This window comes from Aspergillus melleus (genome assembly GCF_016097325.1).
Source record: "Aspergillus melleus strain CBS 546.65 chromosome Unknown contig3, whole genome shotgun sequence".
Lineage (NCBI taxonomy): Eukaryota > Fungi > Ascomycota > Eurotiomycetes > Eurotiales > Aspergillaceae > Aspergillus > Aspergillus melleus.
Window position 1 is genome coordinate 1321830 of NW_025763372.1, and position 23777 is coordinate 1345606.

General features: G+C 49.3%; 9 protein-coding genes across 9 annotated transcripts; 5 read left to right on the forward strand and 4 right to left on the reverse strand.

The window, feature by feature from the left end:
- Window positions 1–103: 103 nt before the first annotated feature.
- Window positions 104–850, forward strand: LDX57_005465 (fungal specific transcription factor domain-containing protein; the record flags this gene model as incomplete). Its single annotated transcript, XM_046087149.1, has 1 exon — window positions 104–850. The coding sequence occupies one exon, from the start codon at window positions 104–106 to the stop codon at window positions 848–850; it is 747 nt and encodes a 248-aa protein (XP_045943116.1).
- A 526-nt stretch (window positions 851–1376) lies between these two features.
- On the forward strand, window positions 1377–2396 carry LDX57_005466 (uncharacterized protein; the record flags this gene model as incomplete). Its single annotated transcript, XM_046087150.1, has 1 exon — window positions 1377–2396. The coding sequence occupies one exon, from the start codon at window positions 1377–1379 to the stop codon at window positions 2394–2396; it is 1020 nt and encodes a 339-aa protein (XP_045943117.1).
- A 1955-nt stretch (window positions 2397–4351) lies between these two features.
- LDX57_005467 (uncharacterized protein) lies at window positions 4352–5886 on the forward strand (the record flags this gene model as incomplete). The annotated part of the gene is made up of 3 exons (XM_046087151.1): window positions 4352–5147; window positions 5241–5590; window positions 5647–5886. 3 exons carry the CDS (start codon window positions 4352–4354, stop codon window positions 5884–5886), a joined length of 1386 nt encoding a protein of 461 aa, XP_045943118.1.
- Window positions 5887–6531: 645 nt separating this feature from the next.
- Window positions 6532–8407, forward strand: LDX57_005468 (cytochrome P450; the record flags this gene model as incomplete). The annotated part of the gene is made up of 5 exons (XM_046087152.1): window positions 6532–6842; window positions 6915–7023; window positions 7074–7090; window positions 7143–7878; window positions 7934–8407. The coding sequence occupies 5 exons, from the start codon at window positions 6532–6534 to the stop codon at window positions 8405–8407; spliced, it is 1647 nt and encodes a 548-aa protein (XP_045943119.1).
- A 497-nt stretch (window positions 8408–8904) lies between these two features.
- On the forward strand, window positions 8905–10107 carry LDX57_005469 (PP2C family serine/threonine-protein phosphatase; the record flags this gene model as incomplete). The annotated part of the gene is made up of 4 exons (XM_046087153.1): window positions 8905–8943; window positions 9019–9128; window positions 9215–9500; window positions 9616–10107. The coding sequence occupies 4 exons, from the start codon at window positions 8905–8907 to the stop codon at window positions 10105–10107; spliced, it is 927 nt and encodes a 308-aa protein (XP_045943120.1).
- A 1855-nt stretch (window positions 10108–11962) lies between these two features.
- Window positions 11963–12418, reverse strand: LDX57_005470 (uncharacterized protein; the record flags this gene model as incomplete). Its single annotated transcript, XM_046087154.1, has 1 exon — window positions 11963–12418. A coding segment is annotated over one exon (315 nt), but the record flags the coding sequence as incomplete, so codon positions are not given.
- A 3715-nt stretch (window positions 12419–16133) lies between these two features.
- Window positions 16134–17748, reverse strand: HOG1_3 (MAPK protein hog1; the record flags this gene model as incomplete). The annotated part of the gene is made up of 9 exons (XM_046087155.1): window positions 16134–16203; window positions 16275–16458; window positions 16523–16601; window positions 16674–17030; window positions 17095–17194; window positions 17251–17294; window positions 17348–17477; window positions 17574–17621; window positions 17693–17748. 9 exons carry the CDS (start codon window positions 17746–17748, stop codon window positions 16134–16136), a joined length of 1068 nt encoding a protein of 355 aa, XP_045943122.1.
- Window positions 17749–18375: 627 nt separating this feature from the next.
- On the reverse strand, window positions 18376–18776 carry LDX57_005472 (heat shock 9/12 family protein; the record flags this gene model as incomplete). The annotated part of the gene is made up of 3 exons (XM_046087156.1): window positions 18376–18415; window positions 18485–18677; window positions 18743–18776. The coding sequence occupies 3 exons, from the start codon at window positions 18774–18776 to the stop codon at window positions 18376–18378; spliced, it is 267 nt and encodes an 88-aa protein (XP_045943123.1).
- Window positions 18777–20227: 1451 nt separating this feature from the next.
- Window positions 20228–22605, reverse strand: LDX57_005473 (uncharacterized protein; the record flags this gene model as incomplete). Its single annotated transcript, XM_046087157.1, has 4 exons — window positions 20228–20532; window positions 20590–21719; window positions 21813–22262; window positions 22361–22605. The coding sequence occupies 4 exons, from the start codon at window positions 22603–22605 to the stop codon at window positions 20228–20230; spliced, it is 2130 nt and encodes a 709-aa protein (XP_045943124.1).
- Between the last annotated feature and the right edge of the window lie 1172 nt (window positions 22606–23777).

Consider the following 23777-nt stretch of genomic DNA (forward strand, 5'->3'; position numbering starts at 1 on the left):
ATATCATCAAATCGTCATTTTCACCCATCGGCCGTGGGTGTCGAAAAGTTACATTCAGCCACGCAGTCCGCGTCAAGGACCTGGCTATCATCATGCTCGAAGAATGTGCGTTGAGTCCGCCACCGCCATCGCACGACTTCTTCACCTCTATGAAAAACATTACACCTTCCGTCGCATGAACAACCAGGTTGTGGCCATGATATTCAGTGCAGCTCTGATGCTTCTTTACGTGACTATTTCCAATTCGTCCCCGTCAAGCAGAAACAGTGGCGACAGTAGCAGCAGCAACGCGGGAATGGTCGCATATCTCAACCTTTGCTTCCGGGCCCTAGACGAACTGGGCCAGTCTTTCGAAAACGCCAAACGCACGCGCGACTTCCTTGTCAGTCTTCAGAGAAGATGGCAAGCGCACATGCGTCGTTCCGGTGCCAAGCGACAAGTCAGCCGGCAACCATCTTCGCAGCAGCTGGCAGGCAGCAGCTCAGAAGCGAATACTTCCCGAAAAAAGACCCGAATCGCCGCGCCAAGAGAGCATGTCTCATATCCATTCCCGATGCCGGTGAACTCGTTACAAGCCCCTGGTCCGTTACTACCGAACCAAACCGATCCTCTTCGCGCCGCAGCACCGCTAGATCCCAGCCGGCAGCCGGGTGCTTGCCAACCGGGCGAATTCGACTGGATCCGGAATTCTGATCTGCAGCTGCTCTCGGGTGCTTTGGACAATCCCGGACTCGGTCAGTTGGGAGGTGCCAATGCGTTTGGCGACGACCCTACAATGCCCAGTTTATCGGATATCGAGCCTTGGTGGGATTCTCCACCTGGGAACGGGCTTGGAAATGGCTCTTTATAAGCAGATTAGAGAAGAAAAATTTACAAATCTTTTGCTGTAGCATATATCACTTTCATTGCCGCGTGAACGTACAGTCCCTCGTATGTACACGAAATTGCCCCCTGGCCCTCGATTCTACCAATCTTTGGGACGGTCTGCTTCTGTATATTATAGCACTGTTTATTAAATTCGCGAACGGATGATGCCTGTCCAGGGCGTTCTGTTCGTCAAGATGGAAGCCTTCGGCAGCTAGTGGTTAGCGTTATTTAAGGAGCCCGTAGGGCTTCGCGGACGATGCCAGCAGTCAAAGCGTACTTGCTCGCGCGCCCACACTCTCCTCCCTGTCTTACCCACGCACTTATACAGGATTCTTTTGCTCGTATATCAATCTTGCAGCGCCCAGGCTCACAGAATCTATAGGGGGGAGTTGGAGAATACTGTAGTGCCTAAGCTCGCCAGCGAAGCAAGGGGCTTCACACCCTAATTGCCGATTTTTCCTCCTTCAAACCCCCGCCGAGTTCAGATTGCGCGTGTGTTCTTATTGAAAATGGACACAGACAGAATCGTCTTCCCGCCGCCACCAATGATGTTTCCTCCGATGGAGCATCCTAAGCCTCCAGTTCCGTACATCCCCGGATGGAAATTTGATGCAAAATCTCACACTCCTCCACCTCCGACTCTGGTGGCCAGAGACTGCTGCATCAATAGTGAAAGCGACAGAACCGAAAGACAGCACATGGACCCAGTCGATCGATGCTTAAAGTGGCCCCCTTTGCCTGGCAAAGAGGGGGATGACACTATCAGCCTTGAGATTATCGACATCCTAAAGGGAGGCGATGAGCACAACTCCCAGGTATTCACTGTCCAGTTGTCATCGTCAACGTCTCCATTACCTCCTCGCAAGGGCACCAAGCTGGTTGCAAAAGTATACGACCCGGTCTACTTCGATGACGACGAGGGCTATCTCAACCAGTTCGCCTGCATGGACAAGTACTACACTCATGAGGCAAACGCGTATCCAGTGCTTCGCGAGCTGCAGGGTCACTCGATCCCGAAATACTATGGATCTTACTCCTTATACCTACCTACAGATGGAGAACAAACACGAACCGTTCGAATGATTCTGATCGAGTACATTTCGGGAACTACACTTGCAAACGCAGACCCGAAGTCCTTCCCCCAGCCAGTCCGTCAGCACATCATGAAATCAATCGTAGATCTCGAAAGTCGGATCTATGAAAAGGATCTATTGCTTTTGGACGTCGAGCCACGAAATGTCATCATCCGTTCGCCAACGAGCGACCAGCCTCACCCTCAAGTGGTATTTTTTGACTTCGCCCACGCCCTGTTCAATCGGAGACGAGACGATCCCATTGCGCTGAAGGTTAATTCTTTCCTGGGAGAGTATATATCTCCCATTTTGCGGTGGAATGAACGTAGGGATCACGCATTTCCGTTTTCGGATTGGATTGACTGGGACTGGGACAGTTGGTTGGGAGTAGAGTTTGCGCATACAGTTGCAGGGATCACGCCAGAGATGCGAGAGCGATGGTCTGATATTTACTAGGTGACACTCGTTCTGTATACCACTAGATTGTCTCTGGTTTTGGGTGTTGGTCGACATCGCAGCTCGATGGAAATATATGCTAGCATGCCGAAAGGTCTTTGAGCACCATGGAAAATTGGACTTCATGATGCATGGTTAGGAATAAGTGGAAATAAAATTCCATCCTTAAGACTTGTGGGCCTCGGAGACTATGGATCACTCGGTATCGCGGGTGTTGAGATATCTTCGCTCCGAAGCATGTCATTGATCATTCTCTTGTGGGATCTGTAGCGAAAGAGACACGAGCTAGAGAATTCCTTGTGAAGTGTCCCCTAAATGAGCCTGAGTTACCTAGTAACCAGTGGAGTAATTCCTTCCAGTCGGAATACAATTATCCACCAATCAACGAGTCAGGTAGTAGTCATTCAGTGGAAGGGTTGAAGCCGTATATTAGTTTGATAGGGATACTTAGAGATAATTTCCAGTTATTTTGGAGCAGAAACAAATGAAGTTGAAACACTGGCACAGCTAACCATTTCTCCCTTGTGGCAAGAAGCTCATGACAGCAATCGGATGTGATAGAGACCGTTTGACAAGAAATACAAAGCATGTAGCTGAGGCTTCAAACTCTCATGACCACATAAAGTAAATTAACTGAGGTTGCAGATTCAAATTCAGGGAGAATGCGGCATCGGTAGTAACATCATAGCATAGGGGCTCATCATGCTCATATCACTATCTGTTGATGAACATTCCTTCGAAATGAATCCGAAATGAGCTCACAAAGCCCATTCATTCAGCATAATACCACAAGAGCTTCAACGATCCTACCCATCAAGAACAATCTACCATGAATAAGAGAGACATGGCAAGACATGATACAGCATGACACCCATCACCCACAGGCCACAAACAATGAAGATGAAAATAAGATACTGCGAAATCACCAGACAGTCTTGTGACTTGCATGCAAGGATGTCGAGCACGTTGTTGTTTATAGTAGGATGCCTTGTTGAACGAATGATCAGATCTGAAGGGATAATAACATCAGGATAAGATCCACTCACAGTATCGCCATGCTGGCCACGAGATAGCCTGTTGTGTTTCTGATCAATGCTGAAAGGCCCTGGGAATAAGAATACCTGACCTCATTAGTGGTTTGTGCTCACAGATTTAGATTATAAAGGAAGAAGTAGAGATAACATACAGCTTGATTCTGTGTCTGGACCAAAGCGATATAGCCTCTCAGCATTCCTGTAGAGCAGGCTGCTCCTGACCACGAGACTAGTCAAATGTGATTCATATTCTGGACGCCAGATTGTTCCTTTTCACTAGTTCAGAGCCAGGATACCTGATCATCGGTCTGGATGTGAATGAACCTGCCATTATCAAATTCTATCGGCATCATCCGTTAAGAACTAGACGCCCAGGTCTCGACCTATCAGACAGATTATGATGTTTGGGCATGACTTTCGTGGCTTTGGCGTATCAACCTCTTTCGAGCACAGTTAGTCCTGTTTGGGTTGAGCCAATATTACTCATATCGAGTTCAAATGGTCCAGCTACAGAATAAATAGTGGCCTGTGAAAGTATTTAATAGGAGCAATTATGCACAAACAAGAATCCTTTTTCTTTAGTTAGATGAACGCAACATTCAATTTATAAATATTACCAGGACCCTAGCTATGGCTTTTACTATAGCCAGTCCCAGTCTATCCTCTAACTTACCGCAAATATCTAGATCTACTAAGTGCAGCAAACAGAAAATGTCGTCATAGCGCACCGCAAACTCCCCCACAACAACAAAGCGTGGGGAAAATGCGGAGTCTTGCCTTATCCGACGATCTCGGATAACCAAACAACTGACAGAATTCGAATGCCACGACAGACAAGACGGAAAATTGCAATCCGGAGGAATGGCCTGCGGAGAATTCGTATGGATCTGGCGATTATCTATATAAAGAGGCCTTCAGCATATGAGTCGGATCTGGGAGGATGTCTACACTCGACAGTCCAATTCTCTAGAGATGAAGTCCCCCGCACTAGCCCTAACCCTAGCAGTAGCAAGTCTACTCTCAGGATCCCTTGCCTCCGACAGGGTCAGCGTTCCTGAATCGTTTCTGAAAAGCCTTCGCTCGCCTCGACCATTCCACGCCAGGGATTCCCCCGCACGCAACCGGACCTGCGTAGCAGAGAGCCACAATGACCACACCACCGACGACTCGGAGTACCTCCTGGAAGCCGTCAATGCGTGCAATCATGGCGGCCACGTTCTCTTCCCACGAGAGCAGAACTATCTAATCGGCCGAGCCCTCAACCTCACGCATCTCTCGCACGTCGACCTCGACATCCAAGGCGCGATCCAGTTCTCCGATGACCTGACATACTGGCAGAACCACACCTTCGACCTCGAGTTCCAGAACAGCACCAGCTTCGTCCTGCTAGGCGGTAAGGATGTCAATGTCTACGGCGGCGGGTCAATCCACGGCAACGGGCAGCCGTGGTGGGATGCCTATGCGAAAGACAAGACTATTAAACGACCTATTCTCCTGGCCACGGCGGGCTTGCAGGGCGGGTCGATCTCGGACCTGAAGATGCTGAGTTCGCCGTTTTGGCATAATATTGTGATGGACTCGGCGGATGTTACGTTCCATAATATCTATATGTATTCGGTCAGCGATAATGAAAATTTCGAGAAGAATACCGACGGTTGGGATACGTATCGCTCGACGAGGATTACGATCCAGAACTCGACGGTGAATAATGGTGATGGTTTGTTGTCCTCTTTCTACTCCCTCTGGGTTCCCTGTCGTTCTTCTTACCTACGCCCCCAAACCCACAACTAAATTCCTTGTACCAAAACAGACTGCGTCAGTTTCAAACCCAACAGCACCGACATCACCGTCCGCAATATGCACTGCAATGGCACCCACGGCATCTCAGTCGGCAGTCTGGGCCAGTACCCCTCGCGCGTCGACTACGTCGAGAACATCCACGTCTTCAACGTGAGCATGTATAACTCGTCCGAGGGCGCGCGTATCAAAGTATGGCCTGACGCGTACTCCGAGAAATCCACTAGTTTGGTCGGTGGTGGAGGTCGCGGGCTCGTCCGCAATGTCACTTACGATACGATGTGGTTGGATAATGTTGATTACGGGTTGACTATCACGCAGTGCTATGGGCAGGATGATGAGGAGGAATGCTTTAAGCATCCGGTTTGTCCCTCTCGTTTCGATTTCGAGGGTTTGAAAGGGGGCTGATCTGTGACCAGGCAAAATTGAACATCACCGATGTGAAGTTCCATAATATCCGGGGGCGGACGAATCGCGTGTTTGCGCCGCTAGTTGCGCATCTGGTCTGTTCTAGTCCGGAGACCTGTTCAGGAATTGAGGCGAAGGATGTCGATATTCGGTCCATCAACGGGTCGAATTTGGTGACGTGTCGGAACGTAGATCGGACGAAGCTGGATCTGAATTGTGTGGATTGGAGTAAGGGGTATAATCCTGCTTGAGAGGGTTGTTCTGGTAGTGGATGCATAGACTGAAGTTGGTAGAGATATGTCGGACTTCAAGTTTAGAGAGCCGAAAGATAGCATGGTATATAATCGTGAGGCTCTGTTCATGGATTGCACAAAGTTCTAAGGTTGATATGTCATCCTAGGTCTTCGGGATGTGAATAGCTTATGGAGACGGAGACGAATGGAGCATGATTCGGAATGGCCACAGCCAGCCGGAACTTGTCGCTCAAGACCCTTACTGCAAACATCCAGTTCTTCCCTGCGCAGATTAACTTCACATTCCGGTAAATTCGGCTAGTGCATGAGAGAGGATCCACCAAGTGGGCGCTAGGCACCAATGCTAAAATAAACGAACCGAACAAATTAAGCCTCACCTACGCCTATGGTAGAGTAGTGATAACTAAGGATCCTGGCGAAAACTAATATGGCGGAGGGCTCCTGTAGGATTCGGCGTGGAGCCATTAGCGCCAATATGAACCAAAGTAGTATCTGTCTCGGTGGCCATCGGCTAGCCTTGCGATCACGTAGTGGGCCCATTTGAGATGTTAAAAATCATAACGGTGTATTTACTTAAACGAAGACTCCGCTTGTTTGCGAAATCCGTCTGCCTTTGGAGAAATTGATCCTACCATCGCAAATATGCTGGTCTTGATCATCACCGCTTTGAGCGCGGTCTTCCTGCTGGTGAAATGCGTCGCCCTAGTGAAAAATTATAGTCGGGCCCGTCGAACTGGCTTCCCGGTATACATCTCCCCGGCTCTGTCTCAGAACCCAGCTTGGATGGTCACTGGTCCCATTCTCCTGCCTTATTTGAAGAATTATCTGCCAGGATGGCTCCATGACCGACTTGACGTGACCCTCCATGGTTGGGAGTTTCGACAAAATGGGGCAATTCATCGTCGAGTGGGCAAAACATTTGCGTTGGTCACGCCAGAAGAAGTTAGCTTGTGGTGAGTCCGTGTCATTGCGTGTGTGGTCGATTGGGAGACGTTGATTAGAATATGGAGCTGACATTGTAATAGGTCTGCAGATCCAGTCCTTGGAAAGGTGATCCTGCAACGACGGAAGGACTTTGTTCAATCGCCAGCCGTCGCTCAATTCATGGGGATTTTCGGATCGAATGTGCTTCAGGTAGATTGTCCGTTGAGCGTTTCATATGCATCTGCTAATGAATTATACAGGTAGATGGCGACGACTGGTTCGTACCTCTGTTTATCCACACCAAGTTCATTAATAACAGTTTCATCTAGGCAGCGTCAACGACGTATCATAGCGCCCAACCTCAACGAGCGCATCAGTACAATTGTCTGGAAGGAAAGCTGCGCACAGGCACAATCAATGCTTGCTTATATGCTCCAGCACCCTGGTAATGAAGCTCTCAGCGGACTGCGATGCCTGGCAATCAACGTGCTTGGCCGAGCTGGCTACGGGCAACAACATGCATGGGCACCTCAGCTTCAGGGTAGCGCGGACGAAAAGGTCGACGCAAAAGGCGCGTACTTCAAAACCATCGCCATGGTAGCTGACATGTTACTTGCTGCGGCTATTGTTCCCACATGGATGCTCAAGCTGCCAGTTTGGCCGGACGCTATTCGTGCTCTCGGCAGCCATATCGAGAAGATGCCATCAAATACAAAGCAGGTGCTCGAGGAGGAACGCAAACTTGCGGCAGATGGACTTTCGTCGAGCGACAATCTACTGAGCATGCTGGTCCGGTTTTCAGATCAGGCGAAGAAAGGCCATGCCGAAGCGTCGGGTTCGTCGCTGTCGCTGACCGAAGACGAAATCAGCGGCAATCTGTTTGTTTTCAGCACTGCCGGGTTCGATACCACGGCTCACACTATGGGGTACGCGGTGATTCTCCTGGCTGCGTATCCGCAATGGCAAGAATGGATGCGCGAGGAAATGAGTGGTCTTGACTCGGACGTATCGCAATGGAGGTATGAGGAGGTGTTTCCAAAATGCACTCGCACTTTGGCTGTAATGGTCCGTCATTTCTCTCTCTGTGGCTCAGTTTCACCCTGACTGACATGCGTAACAGCACGAAACCCTCCGTTTCTTCACTCCCGTTCTCCACTCCACTCGTTTCGTCGCCGAGTCGCAGCAGCTCGCATCATCGGACAAGGTTCACCTACTCACAGGTCCTATGCCGGTATTTGTGTCGGCGCACACTATCCACGCCGACCCTGAGATTTGGGGTCCCGACGTCTCGCAGTTTAACCCATCCCGGTGGATCGGCAGCGACGGTGAACTTATCACTCCTCCCTCGGGGACGTTTCTGCCATGGTCGGGCGGACCTCGAGTCTGTCCTGGCATGAAGATGTCACAGGTGGAGTTTGTGGCCACGCTAGTAACCCTATTCCACTCGACGAGATGTGAGCCACTGGTTGCCAAGGGCGAGCATATGGAGGACAAGCGGACCGAGTTGAAAGAGTTGATGAAGGAGTCGGTTTCGAAATTGACGCTCACGGTGAAAGATCCGGCATCGGTGAAGTTGCGATGGGTGAATGTGTAGGATCCATCCATCTGTCGATGGGAACCACATCCGGCCACGGATTCCTAACGGAAATTTCTTCGGACTGTGATGACTGGAGTAGTCCAAGCCGATGAATGGATGCCATGGATAGGTGTAAGACGGATGGAAAGCGCCCGCGTTCCGTGGACAAGGTCGATGCTTGGTATCACGTGGGGTGGCCATTGCCTTGGTCTTATACGGAATATGTAATCACTACCTAATTTCTTCTCTACGGACAGCTTAAATAAACGCTCCACCGCATTGCGCAAGCGGCTCTCCGGACAACCTTGCCGTCCAATCATAAGAAGTTTCTCTCTCTATTGTCTGCCTCCAAAGTATGACATCATTCTATGCGTTGCTCCCCTCCAAAACTAGAAGATCGTCGGGTTCCGAGGCCCCAAATCCCATATATCTCAGGAACACCCGTCATCCCACCGTCCAAGCTGTATAGACGTGCAATTTTCTCGTGTCCCCCAACTCCTGCCTCCTTCAACGGAATGCCTCGGTTTCGTATCTTAGACTCGGCTGGGCAAACGGTACGGTATAGTATATTCTTAGCTTTCTCTCTCCTCCACGTACATTAGGTCAAGTCTAACCCCGCCTCCCCTTAGGCCCAAGGAAGTCGAGACCATCAAGAAGACCGCTACAAATGTATTCTTCCACACGATTTCTCCCCGCCCCAAGGCGCCCAAATAGCTTATTTTGCCGTCTACGATGGCCAGTACGTGTCTTTCCCGTCAATTAGATTCCTCTTGTCTTCTTATTTTGTTGTCGTCCTAGTTGGATAGGTGTCTAACACCGAACCAGCGGATCCGCCGAGGCATCCGAATTTGCGTTCCAGAGTCTGCATAGCCGCATCGCAGACCGCGAGGAGTTCCGCTCCGGAAAGTACGAAGAGGCCATCGTGCTAGGTCTCAAGGATATCGACGACGAACTTTACGAGCGGTTTCGTGGCGGGAGCGACGAGTCCGCTATGTGTGGGTGTACGGTGGCGTTGTGTCTGCTGGATCTCACGAGCGGGAGTCTCTTGGTGGCGAATCTAGGTGATTCGCCGATCATTTGGGGGAAGAAGGATGGGGATGGGTATCGTGTTGTAAGTCGTCCTCTTCTGGTGACTATTCTTTTGGTCGCTTTTCGGTTATCAAGTGCCGCGCCTATCGGGGGCATCGACATAAGGAGGGGTCTTGGCTAACAAGCAAACTATCTAGGAACGACTTTCCCATTCGCATAAACCGTCCGACAATGACGAGCGCGACCGGATCTTTTTCGCCGGCGGAAAGCTGAACGACGTAACCGGGGAGGACCGACTAGGCGCGATCAACATGACGCGCGCTCTAGGCGATCTACAACTCAAGCGACCGCTGAACGAAACGGCGGTCGAGAAAGGATTGGAGATGATCGCGGGGCAATCGGATTGCCGCAACACCGAAGACGACTTTATGTCGCGCTTACCGTTCACGTTGACCAGGAGGCTCTCGCGATCGAGTAGCAAGCAGATCTTGATTCTGGCGAGCGACGGCGTGACGGATGCGTTGGAGGACGAGAAGCTGGTGACCCTGATCGGGACGATGGAGAAGCAGGGCCATTCGGCGAAGGATATCTCGGGCGCGACGATTGAGTTGGTGGGCAGGGAGAAGCACAGTGATAATTGTACTTGCATCGTGGTGTTTCTGGGATGTGAGGACGAGGAGTCAGATTGAAATTCAATAATATTAATAGGTACCTATATGTACCGCAATTTCCAACACAAACTAAGACTTTCCTCTTATAGATGCCGCCGCTTTAGTAAGGATACTCAGGACTCTGATAGAATATCTTAACTTTTTAAATTGTTCGCGTCCGTGTCCGTCGCTTCTAGAGCGTGTTTTCGAAGAGCATTATAGTCTGAGGGTCATTCCGCTCTATCATCACGCAGCTCTCTTACTATTTACGCCGTGCGTGCGGAGGCGGCTGTAGGTCCGGAATATAATCGACCGCTCTTGCGGTTTCCTCCGTGGACTTCTTTATAGAAGTATCTAATATCTTGATTGTGATTGGGATCATTCAGAGTCTTATAGGTCTTTATATCTCCTTTCTAATCTTTTCCAATCGACTCGATTATAGACTTTCTTTGCTTTAGCGGCGGGGTTGCGCTATAGTTAAAGATTCTATTCCATGTTACTCGGTGGTCAGAGATACAGTTATTATAGTAGAGGTGGTATTTAATGAGTCGGTCGGAGCTGTCGGTCACGATATAGTTAATAGTGGAGTTTCTCTTCGGATAACTCAGCGACCAGAAAGTCGCAGTGTCTCGGGATACATAGCTTTAGAGGCCGTTAATTTATAAGAAGTTAATCAGCTAGCCGGCGTCCTCGGTGAGCAGAGGCTACTTATAATTACTATCCTATGCCGGGTGGTGTCGTTTGAAATCTCCGGAGGGGGAAAGGCAAGGACTCCTGCTGTCGTGTATCGTGTCTTGGATAGCTGATAGTGCCGGTGCTGCCGATGCTTCCTCAGGCATGTGCATCGGCCCTGGGGGGATACGGATTGGGAAAGACGTGGCATGGTCTAGTTGAAGCTGTAGAGGTAAAATGTTATGGTGATCTGAGAACATGCAAGTCCATAGGATGTGTGACGTCGGGGATGTCTGCCCAAATCTCGGCGTACCTACGCGCCAGGGTCGTAGGCTATGTCCTGGATAACGTGAATAGAGAGCGTGATGTTATCTATCGCGACTTTCAGGAGCTGCGAAGCTGGTCACGTCGTCTGTTGTTCTCCTTTGGGTGACAATATTCAATAAGGGGCTCTTAGTTCATGTATTGTCAGATTGGGAAACGCTTAGTCCTCAACCTTGCATCCAGCCTTGGAACCTATTTATAGATTACTTAGAGCAATAGATGTTCATCACTTATCCCACAAGATACGGTGTCTGCTATAGGGAGAAATACCCAGGAGACTGCTCATCTCTGTAGTGTGAATTTGCAACTGGTAACTCCAGGGAATGACAAGAAGAGCGCTGCCCAGCCTACCAGTCCACATTGGCCATTTGCAATCCTTTCCCGTGACTTGCCCTAACTTGCTCCTGCGCATGTATACATGTTTAATAATATGGGAATTCTCTTCCTCTTCTATCACCCACTTCATTATATCTGAACAGGAACATCTATCACACAAAATATAAACCATTTCTACTTCCACACTCACAGCATCCTCCAAATAAGAACACGACGAGGCGGATTCAGCTCGGTGCAATCCCAGGCTCTTCTCCGCTGACCTCGACACCACAACGAAGCTCAAGTAGTTGAAAGGGTGAAAGTGAGTCTGGCCGCGATGTCTGGCCATATGGCACAGTTGGTTATCGTATATGTTCAATGGTATAGAGGAGACGAGGAACAGTTCCGGCGGTTATTCGATCTGCGTATAAGAGAAGCTCTTTTGGCGGTTGTGTAGATTTGATGGACGTTCAAGCCCAAGAACAGTTCTTCTTGTTCTTGTTTTTGTGGCCGGAGGGAAGATTCGGAGAAGAGGTATGCTATTCATGAGACGCCGTTTACGATCTGCGATATTGTAAATCAGAATTCATCCTGGTGGGTTTGTTTTTGAGGGCGCGAGAAGCCGGACGGTGGTGGAGCTTTTGTATCGAGAGAACCATCCGTTCGTGTGCTTGGAGATTCGAGAAACACGAGACAAGCGCCTCCATACTCCAGGTGTAGCTACTAAGATGCCAGATGGAGCTTGATCACGCATCCCTCGGCGTCCACAACGTCACGGACGAATGTTTCTCTCTTTGAACTGCCCAAGTCCCTAAACTCAAAAATTGGGGCGGGCTCCAGTCTACCAAAAACCCTTTCGGTGCGCGTTCCAAGAGCCCCGATTTGGGTATCAGCGTGATCGTTGTCAAACTTACTGAGACTGTCTGTGTCATGCTGGGTTCCTTCAATCCAGTCCCGCACACTGATCTGGTTCTGACCGATGACGAATTGGGTTGTATCGAGCCTATTGTTCGGCAGGGGTTGTTGCAGGGTACCATTGCTGTACCTTGGATCGATGCTAATCATTCTTCTGTAAGCCGATGTTAAAAATAAGATAGATAGTCTTACTCACTCGATGAATCCCATTCCATCAGTCCCATAGCACGCGGCTATTTTCACTGACTCGTAGAATGACATATCCCTCAAAATGTTATGCAGGTTAGCGAGAAGACACATGGTGGGGAAGTTCGTCCTTGGCATAATCGAGGTCAAGAACTTAGGGCTGCTGCCCCTTGGGGAAGCTGATGACTTGGCATAGCTTAGAACGAGGGCAAAAAATCCTAGGGCGTCCTCAGTGAGGTGCCTGGGATTGATCCCCTGTGGCCTAGACTGGAAATACCCCGGCCGAACCCATACCATTCGCCTTTCAAATGTGGATACTCCGGGCAATAGAGGTCCTGCTTCACGAAGGATTACCTGCCCCATCAATCTATTTATGACCCGCAACGGCATTGGCGCGGTTACCTGTCGACTCCATATGATTCTGTTTTGATCTTCGTTTCCCCCTGGTGCCATGATGATAAATGGGTTCAAATGCTCAATCTTCTCACCCTTTACCCAGACGAAACTGCCAAAATTCGGTGCGTTTGAGCGAGGGCACCAGTCCTCCTGCACCTTGTTAAATCATACTAAATGCAAGAGGTCTCTTTGAACGTACCAGGTCATTTTCAACTCTTCATGCTGCTCGAGCGGCCTTCCCAGAACCCAGCTTTAGTCGTCTCCCGTCTAGTATGTATTCTGCATGAAGGAGGCCACCCCCAGGAGTGTCATCCCCTGTTAACTTCCAATGCCGTCCCTTTCTGTTCGCAAGTACCTTTCCTTTGGCATTTTGTAGATCACGGTCTGAAAAGTTGGGGTTACTGGTTCGGAGTGCAACCCTGTTAGTCTCAAACTCTACCCCGATTCCAGGATGAGATCCTTGGAGCGGGGTGAAGGGCTGAGTTGTGAAACGGGATAAGGGATTTGAAGCCATAACTGCATGTGTGTTGGCCGGAATGCTAGCTACCTCAATACGTCACTTCAAGCTATCAAATGCAGGCAGAATATTCCAGTCAATAGAGATATTGACAAAACCGTAGCACGAGGATGAGGCAGAGGGTGACCTTTTTGGGTTACATTCCTACACTGGGGCCGGCTAGGTAGTCTAATATCTAGTTGCTGCGCAATTACTGAGTTACCCTGATTGTCAAGCAATCAGGGGTTGATTCCAGACAATCAAACGTTCAAACGCTCTAGTTGTGCCGTCTGGGCCTAGCTCTTAGATGATTATCGACACAAAGATTGATTGGTTGAGGGAGTTTGAACGAAAACGTGCTTCGCATTTGGGATAAGCTGAACGTGGTTATTGAATGCTTCCCATTCTTCGCCTTTCCAGGCGGCTCTAAAATGTCCCCGATCTCCTCTTTCTTATTTTTTCTTTTGTGCAAGCGTTCACAATTTCTCTATCTAACTGCATATATAGATGATAATATGGAGAAACACATTTCGTCCCAGCCAAACGGTTGGTGGGTTCTGTAGAAGAATTAGATGCTTCGAGCAACCCGCCAAACCTCCGCTAAAGGCAAGTTCTTAGGGCAGGTTCCTTGAAAATGAGAGGAAACCTCCATGGAATCGGTCATGAAGACCAGGTGATACTGAAAATAGAAGGGCTTTCTTCTGCCATCCCTAGATAGTTCAGTATCTGAACCAATTCAATTGTTTTCTTCCACTTTGGCAGCCTACCCCTGGCACCTCAAATTCTCAGAAGCAGTCAAGTGTTTGACATGGAGAAACACATTCCATCCCGGTCAAGCGATTGGTGGGTTCTCACAGATGACGATTTCCCGCCTTGTGACAATTACTACCTCCAAACACTGCCTACAGAAGTGTTGGTTGAGATATTTTGTGACCTTGGGTCATTTTTCTTTGTACACCGGCTAGCTGCAACATGCCGTCGTCTTCAGTCGGTGTGGTCTGAAAATACCACTACCATATACAAACGGATTGCACCAATCGAGATAGGATGCCACCGCCATGCGCGCAACCTGCTTGCGGATCAAGGGGGCTCAGGTCCCGATTCTCTTGTGACGGTCTGGGATGTGCGGCGCATGGCGCGCAACCTGGCCGTTGTAAATCAGGTAATGTGTTACTTCAACACACATATCATTCCTCAAATACGTGCCAAATGCAGCTTCCATAACTTTCTCCCGACTCGGGTGCAATTTTATCATTTCCTCAACGGCAGGTCTGGCATACGTCCGCAATATCTTTTGCCCACAGAGCGACGTCGTTTGACACGATGCTACTATCAAATGTGGGGGCTACTTATTCAAGAGCCCAAGGATCGGGAGCATCGACTACAGTCAATTGCACGAAAACTTCCGAAGGATTTGATAATCATGCAGGAACTCTCGCGCATTGATCTTTACCTGCCCCGTGATGCTAAGCTGAATGACAGATTCAGGGACAAGCCAGAATGCAGCTACCCCAGCATCGAGGCATTAGGGGAACGTATTAGGAGCGTATACCACGAGATTAACAAGCATGTATATGGTCTTGAACGTCGTATTTATTTTTACGACATGTGGTGTACGGACGGAGCTAGAGGGCAATTCTTTGTGTTTGACTATGCACAGGAAATTTTGTTGGAAGTTGTTCGCGGACCACGTTGGCGGATCCATCCTGCGTGCCCACTAGAATGGAAGGACGTTGATACCGATGAGGACGACTAATGCCATAACAGACTCCCTGGGTCTGCAGACTTTGATTTCACCTCCGCTTCGAATTCGACGCATTCTTTCTTAGCAGGACGTGACTTGAGAGGGCGCATACGTATCACAGTGGTCTGTTCTGGAGATCTGGTGTTGGAAATACTGAGGTTTGGGTAAAGAGGATACGAATCCCTGCTGATATTGAGTTTAGTTTGCGTGCTTACCTTGTCGCGTTTTCTGTCTTCCTTCCTTGGAGATCCAGCTAAAAGCCAATGAAAAAGGAGAATACATATTAAAAAAAGACTGTCACGGAGTACGTGACAAAACAAAAACAAACATCCGGAAGTAAACCTAACCTAGTAGGCAGTTTTAGGGATTCCAAAGATAGAAACCAATTGACAGGACGCTGGCAATACATAAACGAAAAAAGAAATTAGACGAGGTAGTTTAGGCGACAGAGGTGTAGTACAAAGAGATGGAAGGAGAGAAAGAATATTATTCGGGCCACAGCCCACGGAATCTTGAGCTCGGCGCTGTCTTTTCAGGACGTTGTCAGTAACCTTGCGAAATTTGATCCGACCGGGTAGAAACATAATTTAATTTATTCTTTATAACCGGATTTCAACGGCTATAATCGCTACTGAATAGTTTTCTTTATTTATATAATTTTATCTTTATCTACTACATAGTATCTTCGGACGGTTTCCAAGAAGAATAACTCTTTCATTGTCGCGATTATACGTATAATCTACTTGCATATAATTCATTAAAGTTACCTGTTTTCAGATCTTTGGTCTTTCGCTTACCTTGTGTTTGGTGGTTATTCTAGGCCGTTTTAGGTGTGCTTAGCTACTTGGTGAGCAAAAAGCGGTAGATCTGTATATACTAATATCTGTATATACTAATGATCGTGGCTAACTATCTATATCGCTACAATGACACAATGCGAAATGACATGACATGACATGAAAAGATATCTTCGCAGAACTCGAAGTCCCGCTGCTTTAGGTCGTCACTGTTCTTCTCTTACTCCTCCTCGATGCTCTGCACAACATTGGAGCAGGACCCCTCGTGGAAGTCGAGCACCTCTTGGTACCTAGTGCATCCCATCGTTAGCCATTTACTTCTCCCGTCGGAGGCTTGAGGCGCGCTGAAAACAGGACTTACATTTTCTTCTTCCATTCCTCTGCCGACAGCTCCATCTCTTCGTAGGACATGTCGATTTTGCGATCCGCCACGGGCTCATCTTCCGGGTCGTGGAAGTTCGCCATGTATGGATGGGCCAAGGCGTCTTCGGTGGTGATTCTTTTATATGGGTCTAGTTGGAGCATCTTTCCGATCAAGTCAACCGCTTTTAGCATAGTTAGCACCGATGTCAAGCGTCGAGAGAGTTGTTCATAGAGAGGGTAACAAACCTTCCTCTTCAACACCCACAAAGAACGACGAGAGCGGTCGTGGCTCTCGTGGCGGCAAAGATTCCAAGAACTTCAATGTCTGCATAGGTAACGAGTATCAGTCATCCGAACCCTTCTTTGAGACTACCGCATAAAAAGCGAGAGGCCATACGTTCTTGCTATACACCCTATCAACCAGTTCCGCTGGCGGATTCCCCAAAATGTGCGTGATGATCTTGAACTGATCGATATGGTCTTTCCCGGGGAATAGTGGCGTCCCGCGCAACATCTCGGCCAGGATACAGCCCGTACTCCAGATATCCACCGCGTAACTATAGTGCTGCCACGTCAACATCACCTCCGGGGCGCGGTAGTACCGCGTCACGACGTATCCGGTCATTTGGTGGTCTTGCTGGCGGGCGAGCCCGAAGTCGCAGATCTTGAGGTCGCAGTTGTCGTTGACGAGGAGGTTTTGGGGTTTCAGATCCCGGTGGATGATACCTGCCGAATGGATGTATTTCAATCCTCGCTGGATGAGCGGTTAGCGGCGGACTCGAGGGTGCGATGTTCGCGAGAGGCAGAGGGAGACGTACGAGGATCTGATAGGTGAAGAACTGGACGAATTGGCTTTCGAGCGGTTTCGATCGGATCACTTGGTAGAGGTCAGTCATCATGGCTTCGGTGACCATGTAACTGCTTGGGTTAGCATCGATCGCGAACAAAGAGCCTATGAGCAAGACAAAACCTACATGTCTTCTGATGGCGAGATGAAGATATCTCGCATGTTGATCAACTGCGTCGCATTAGCCCTCATTCCCTGCAAAGTATCTGTCTTCAGAAACGAACATTCTCATGGCGCAACCCGTTCAGCAAATGGACCTCTCGGAACGTCCGCTTCAAGATGGCGACATTATCGAATGGTTTTGCGATTTTCTTCAACACAACTTGATCTTTCGTTATGGAGTCGTGCGCGGAGCTACCGAGACACCACTATTAGCCATCCGGTCGCTATCCGCTTTTTTTTTCTTTTCTTTTTCTTTTTATCATGAGGATTTAGAGAGGTAAAACATACCAAATAACACCGGAGGCACCGAAACCTCGCGGTTCGAGGTCACCATATCTACAGTCCGGTAAGCCTCCTGCTCCGATCGCCGCTTTGTCACAAGGCAAAAAAAAAAATGGCAATTTTACCTGTCGGTGATCTCATAAGTCGTCCCCAGGACTGAGACGCGCACAAAATCAGGCATGATGGATGTGCTTCCTTTCCTTTCTCGCGTGTACTGAGCAAAGAAGAAAACCAAGTGGGATGAGGGATGAGAGATGATGTGAGAGAGGAGAGATTCTGAGGAGGGACAAATGGAGACGAATGGAGGTGAATTAGAGATGAAAAGGAAAAGACCGACGGAGGTTGCGATGATGTTATTCATGTCAATCCGCGGTGGGCCCTGGACTACCAAGTATGTCATTCATCGGCACCAAGTGGGATCGGCGGCCATCCGGACGGGAGCGAACAGCTCCACTCAATTCATGGGCTCTTTTACTGTGTCAGTAAAAAGTCCCACACTTGCAGGTTTGCATTCTAGTCTGATAGGTCGGGATAAACATCCGGAAAGAACGGAAAGGGTGGTTGGTTGGAAGAGTGGGTCATTTCCCCACTACACCAGGATTCTAAGCATCTGAACGGGAGAATGTACACAGTAGGCTACAATCCTTGATCTGATATTTTAGATCCGGGAATCTCAGCGTTCTAGTTATTCTACTGTTCCATGTTCTTGATTATATAGGTGTTGGATCAAATTCAATCATGTCATTATCCCGTAACTAGCACAAGCATAAGGTGGTATACACCGAGCCATCAACTCATCAATCATCATCTATTTCCCAATACCCAAGGCACCCTTGACCTTGTCGCCTCTGCACGAGATACAATTAGCCCTGACCAAATCATAGCGGTCCCCATGATTCTCCAAGTATAAGACTTACACAGACTCAGTAGCACCGCCATGCTCCTTGTTGTCATGACCACGCTGGGTCTTGTCGAATGCCTCCTGGGGTCCCGACTTGCTGTCGTCAGATTGGAATCCCCGTGCGACGCGATCCGTCGTGTCGGTGGTAGCTTCCTTAGCCTTGTCCTGTGTGGACTTCATGGAGTCAGGAGTGAGTTCCTCCTTGGCCTCTGCAGTGTGTTAGACAGGGATTGTCAAGAGAATAGGTCAAGCAAGGGCAAGGAAGTGGACGTACTGGTAGAGAAGTCTTTGCGGCCCGAGTCAGACATTGTGAATGATCAAGTAAGATGTTGATACAATTGTACTTGCGGAAGGTAGAGATAGTGGAAAGTCACTTGAGAGGTTGTTGCTTCTTGGTTCAAGCCAGGCAAAGCACGGCTATTTATATCCCTCTTCTCGACTCATCCCATTACTACGGAGTATCTATCCCACGAAAAGGCGTCGTTGCATGACGCCGGAGGCTATTGTTTCATGACGTGGTATTCATGTCAGACTCTCCCTTCTCTCCCCTACCGCGCCGGCATGTGTCCTAGGAATGCAGAACCCCACAAGGAAGTGCTTCCCATGAAGGCTATCATGGTGATACATGCACGTAATGTGTGCATCAAGTGTAACTGTTCGGAGTACACGACAGATCAACCCTGATGTAACAATGACGTCATTCATCAGATGAGAGGGTGCTTGATCCACGCGACAAGAATCAGGACTGTGTTTCGAGAGATAAGGAGATCGTGATACCCACAGATTGGCAACATGGTAGTCACGTCCACATGCCAGATGCGCGGAATACACTAGATGCCATAGTGGGTCAGTTGTTGTGCTGTCCCGGCGAGATGCATATCAGAATGCCTTACAGTGTCGAGGCACAAGGACCATGTAAATCATTAGCCGAACTAGAAGCTACTATTCTAGAACGATCGAAGACATTCGTTCTGTGAGGTCTCGACCAGATATGGGGCTGGTTTAGTGCGTTAGCGTGGTTCCTACACTGTTGGTTCGGTAGCTTCTGAATATCGTCATGCTGGAGTTAGGGGATCGAGGTGAGGCGACGGCGTGGTAAGTCCAGAACACAATTCATCCCCACACACTATCTTACTTCCTATTTCCTACTGGTTTGGCCTTTGAAGAGCAGGATTTATAGATACTATAGTACTGCACTTACTCCGTGGGAGTTACTTCTATTGTATACCTGACTGCCTGATCTACACCGTAGTTTCTGCTACCGAAATACGTCATAAAACGGTAATAGATCTTACTACCGGATTGATACCACAACTTCCTTGTTGTTACGACCACACTGGGTCAGGCTGAGTCAGGTTGAGATCTGTACTTTAAAAAGGGCGCAATTCCGTGGGTGCGGCTGTACTGCCATGAGGGCCAAGTCATCCTCAGGTAGTCCTGCGAGCGATCGGAGGATCACAATGCCTGAGACTGGCAATCTGAGAGATCACCGGCCATTGTTTTCGATGGGCGCAAGGCTAATTGCACACAGGGCTCGAGGTGTCTAAATAAAGAATGCTCAGCAATCATGATACCTGGTTGGCGTCTTTATGCTGAGTTTTGATCATTACTCGTGAGACTATCGTAAATAAATTGACCCATTCAGGAGTTCAGAAAAAAGACGATGCGTGCGCGTGCGCGTGTGCGTGTATGTGTGGGTTGTTGGGTGGGAGGGTAAGGGAGATCTGGATCAAGAGGCCTGTGCAAAGATGACAAGAGCTCAGAAACTCAATATGATCTCAACTTCAGTGTTCGTGCCGGGCGCAGTTGGTCTCGAGGTCCGCGTGATCTCGACCATCATGTCTTGACCATCGGGAAGCTGTTGGACTACATCGTCATCGATGATCACTTTCAAACCGCCCGGGTTGACATGAAGCACACGGGCTACAGAGTCCGGGTCCATGTTCTGCTTCCGGCAGATTTGCACCGTCAAATCGTGAACCGTGCGTTCCTTCAAATACAAAGCTCGATGATATTGATCCTGTCTCTTCCAGTCGTCATGGAACCGAATATAGAAGCAAACCGCTAAGGAAACCTTGTTAGCACAGAGATCCCTGGACGCATTCATCGGCATGGACCTACCTGATCCCGTATGGGGCAATTCAGGACGTTTGGATAATTTTGCAGGGAGCGGTGGTACTTTGAACACCGATTGTGGAGAATCCTGTTCCACAGCAGCACTGGACGATGATACCCTCGAGGGCTCGGTAATGGTGGTGGAAGGTGAATTGGAACTTGTCGACGTCACATTGGAATAGGGCACGGTACTACCCGTACTATCCGGACTATCGTCTGATTTGGGGGGGCTCTGTGAAGCACCGGGGAATCGGATTGGGAATTGATCCGGATCGTCCTTCGGCTCGGATCGTTGGGTGAAGACAGTCATTGGCAGGCTGGAAGTGAGTGAGTCGCCAAGCATATGCATTTCCGCGTCACGATAGATCTGCGCCTGCCGCTGTTCCTCCTCCTCCGTCGCCGCAGCGCTCTTGGCAACGCTCGAGACGTTACCCCGTTTTCGTTTTCCGAGTTGATCATCTTCTCCAGCCTGAGACATCGCGGTCTCCCTCTGAAGTTTTCTTATAGACTTCTGCGTCTGGGAAATATCGCTGTGGAGCTTTCGTTCCGCTCCGTGGTCCCGGAATAACTTGATCTTACAAAAGCACATTTCCGGAGCCTCGTTGACGCCTACTGCGTCATCACCGGAGGCGATCATCTCTGTCTTGGCGCATAGTCGAACCGGGGAGCCTTTGACACCCTTGGAGTGCGTGAAGTCGGTCGAGAGGAAGTTGAACCGGACGCCAATGCTGCATTCCCGCGCACCTGTTTCAATGTCTGCCGACCACGTGCAGCAGAACCCATCGACCGACATTCTTTCCAACTGTATTTGGTTCCGTGGTTTACCCGCTGCCCCTTCTGCCGGATCGAGGCAGTCAACCGCCTGTGCATCGCTACCCTTTTCCTTGGCGTCCTTCGACCCCCGTACCTCCTTCCAAAGTTTCCAGCAAGCTGAGGGATCGATCGCCTGTGCCGGTTCATCGAAGACGACACGCACCGATGTGCGGTACCTGGCAGGCCGGCTACCCGCCGGCGGTGGGACTAAATCCGCGATGGAAAGTATGTAGGTTTGACCTTTGTTGAGGTATGTCATGGGAGCTTCGGTTTGATCCTTGATCATAGCGGTTGGTGCATGCAGCGTCACGCAATATCGGAAACTAGATGGAGCAAAAGGTTAACCTTGGCGACAGAGGTGAACAGACACAAGATAGACTCAAAAGGACCTATCTGAGATGACAGAAAAGACTTACTGCTCGTCATTAGTCCCAATGGCCTCTGTCGACTGCGGCATCCTGTTGGTCACGTTCGCACTGTGACAGCCTTGTTTGTTCACCTTCCCTAATGAAATAGTGTTTAGACCGTTTTCTCGAGGGTATTCAAAGCCTTCGGGTGAGAAAGATTCATAGTTAAGATATGGATCCGGGTTCTGAGCAAGGTGAGAATGATATTGTCCTCCGACTGCGTCGTATGTGTTGTGGACTACTGTCCCGGGCGAGTTGTTGGTAAATTGGTCAAACAGCGTCTCGTCGAACATTGCGTTCATTTTGCTGGATGGAGTGAGCAAGTCGCCAGCTGAAATGTGAGAGACGAGCCCCGTTGTATTCAAAGTATCATCGTGGTGATTTTGTTTCCGAATAGACGTAGGAGGAAGGGAAGCATCGTCTAGGGTTGGGGTAACGCGGACCGGTGGTGCAGCCAGACTTCAATCCCATGAAGCAGTCAGTGATGTGCGAACAACAATCGGCCTATTGTAAGATAACAAGAGCGAAAGGGGGTTAGAAGGGTAAGAGGCTCGTACCCAGTGGCGTCGGAATTCGGTCGCACAACGTCGGAAAACGTTTCTTGAAAGTTATTGATGAGGTTCTGATTCGGCTTTTTCTTGTTCTCCCTGGGTTCGAGAGACAGAAAGATTAGCACACAGTTCAACCAATGACTTGAGCTATCACTGCTGTTGTTTCGTGCCCGTACTTGGCGGGGCACCCAAGGTGCAATGCATTCGGAGGGATTTAGGCTTCGAGACCATGCCAAGAAGATAAAGGGCATGCCTACCTATTGGTGAACATTGTGTAGGGAATTAGAAATCTGGTGGTGTTTCTCAAATTGAAAAAGATGGTGCAGTCAAGCAGCACGGCTGGGATTCAGAGCGAAGGACAAGAAAAATAGAGGTGACATCAGGGCGGGCGGGCGGTAGTTATCATTTGGCGGGATAATTTGGATTTCCAAACACCGAAATATGGACTGCTCGAGGGGGGTATTTGCTCCAAGTGTCCCTCCGATGCGACTGAGCTCTCCTCTCTGGGGTCCGCTATTGGACGAAGGCCCTCCGAAGGCGGATATGTCTTCAGTCTCAACGATGGCACACCGTAATTGGGTGATCTTTGCAAGCCACGATGACGCAGAGGGAAAGCCGACGGGACGATCCAATGCTCAGGTCCCACCATGCGTTGGTCCCTGATGGGTTCGCTCTCCACAGTGGAACAGGATTAATTTTCCTACCGAGTCAGCGCCGAAGGGAGGCCGTTTCATTCCCTGCTCTCCTGAGTACAGGGCAACAATACTTATTGACATGTGGAGAGCGTTTCTGCAGCAATAGATGGGATGGCCGTCAAGTTGAATCTGTACCACCCGTAGACCATGTATCATGAACGGGGAGGGAAAGATGGGGGATGGAAACGACGAACAGAAGAGGAAGATCCGATCCGATGCGCAGGTGGTCCCTACGCGTTGCCCTCTGGGAAGCCACTGACATCATAGACATTCACGCCGACCGTCGATTATTTTTCTTGATCACAGGACGCTGCACACCTCTATTGATTTTGCTCAGTGCACCGTATGCCAGGTTCTCCATTGACAATGGCTCTGGATGTTTCCCATGCCTAAGGTTGAATTATGCCAAGCATTTCGCCGTCTGCTCATCCCCCGGCCATTATATTTAGTTGACTCCATTCAGTTACTCACTAGGGAGAACAGAGGTAGAAGAGCCACAAATAAATTATAACCACCCCCACCAATTGCAATCGTCGAGCTTGTCTATATTCAGAGTCCGTGCTTAGGATTGACACCGGACAGCTACTGGCCCGACCATGTAGCCAAGAACTCTGTGCAATCATAGTACGTTGTGGATAGTGGACACAGCCTCGTCGACCGAGCACGACTGATTGGCAACTCATCATGTTCATCGTTTTGACCATCGAACAGAAACAAGGGATGCAAAA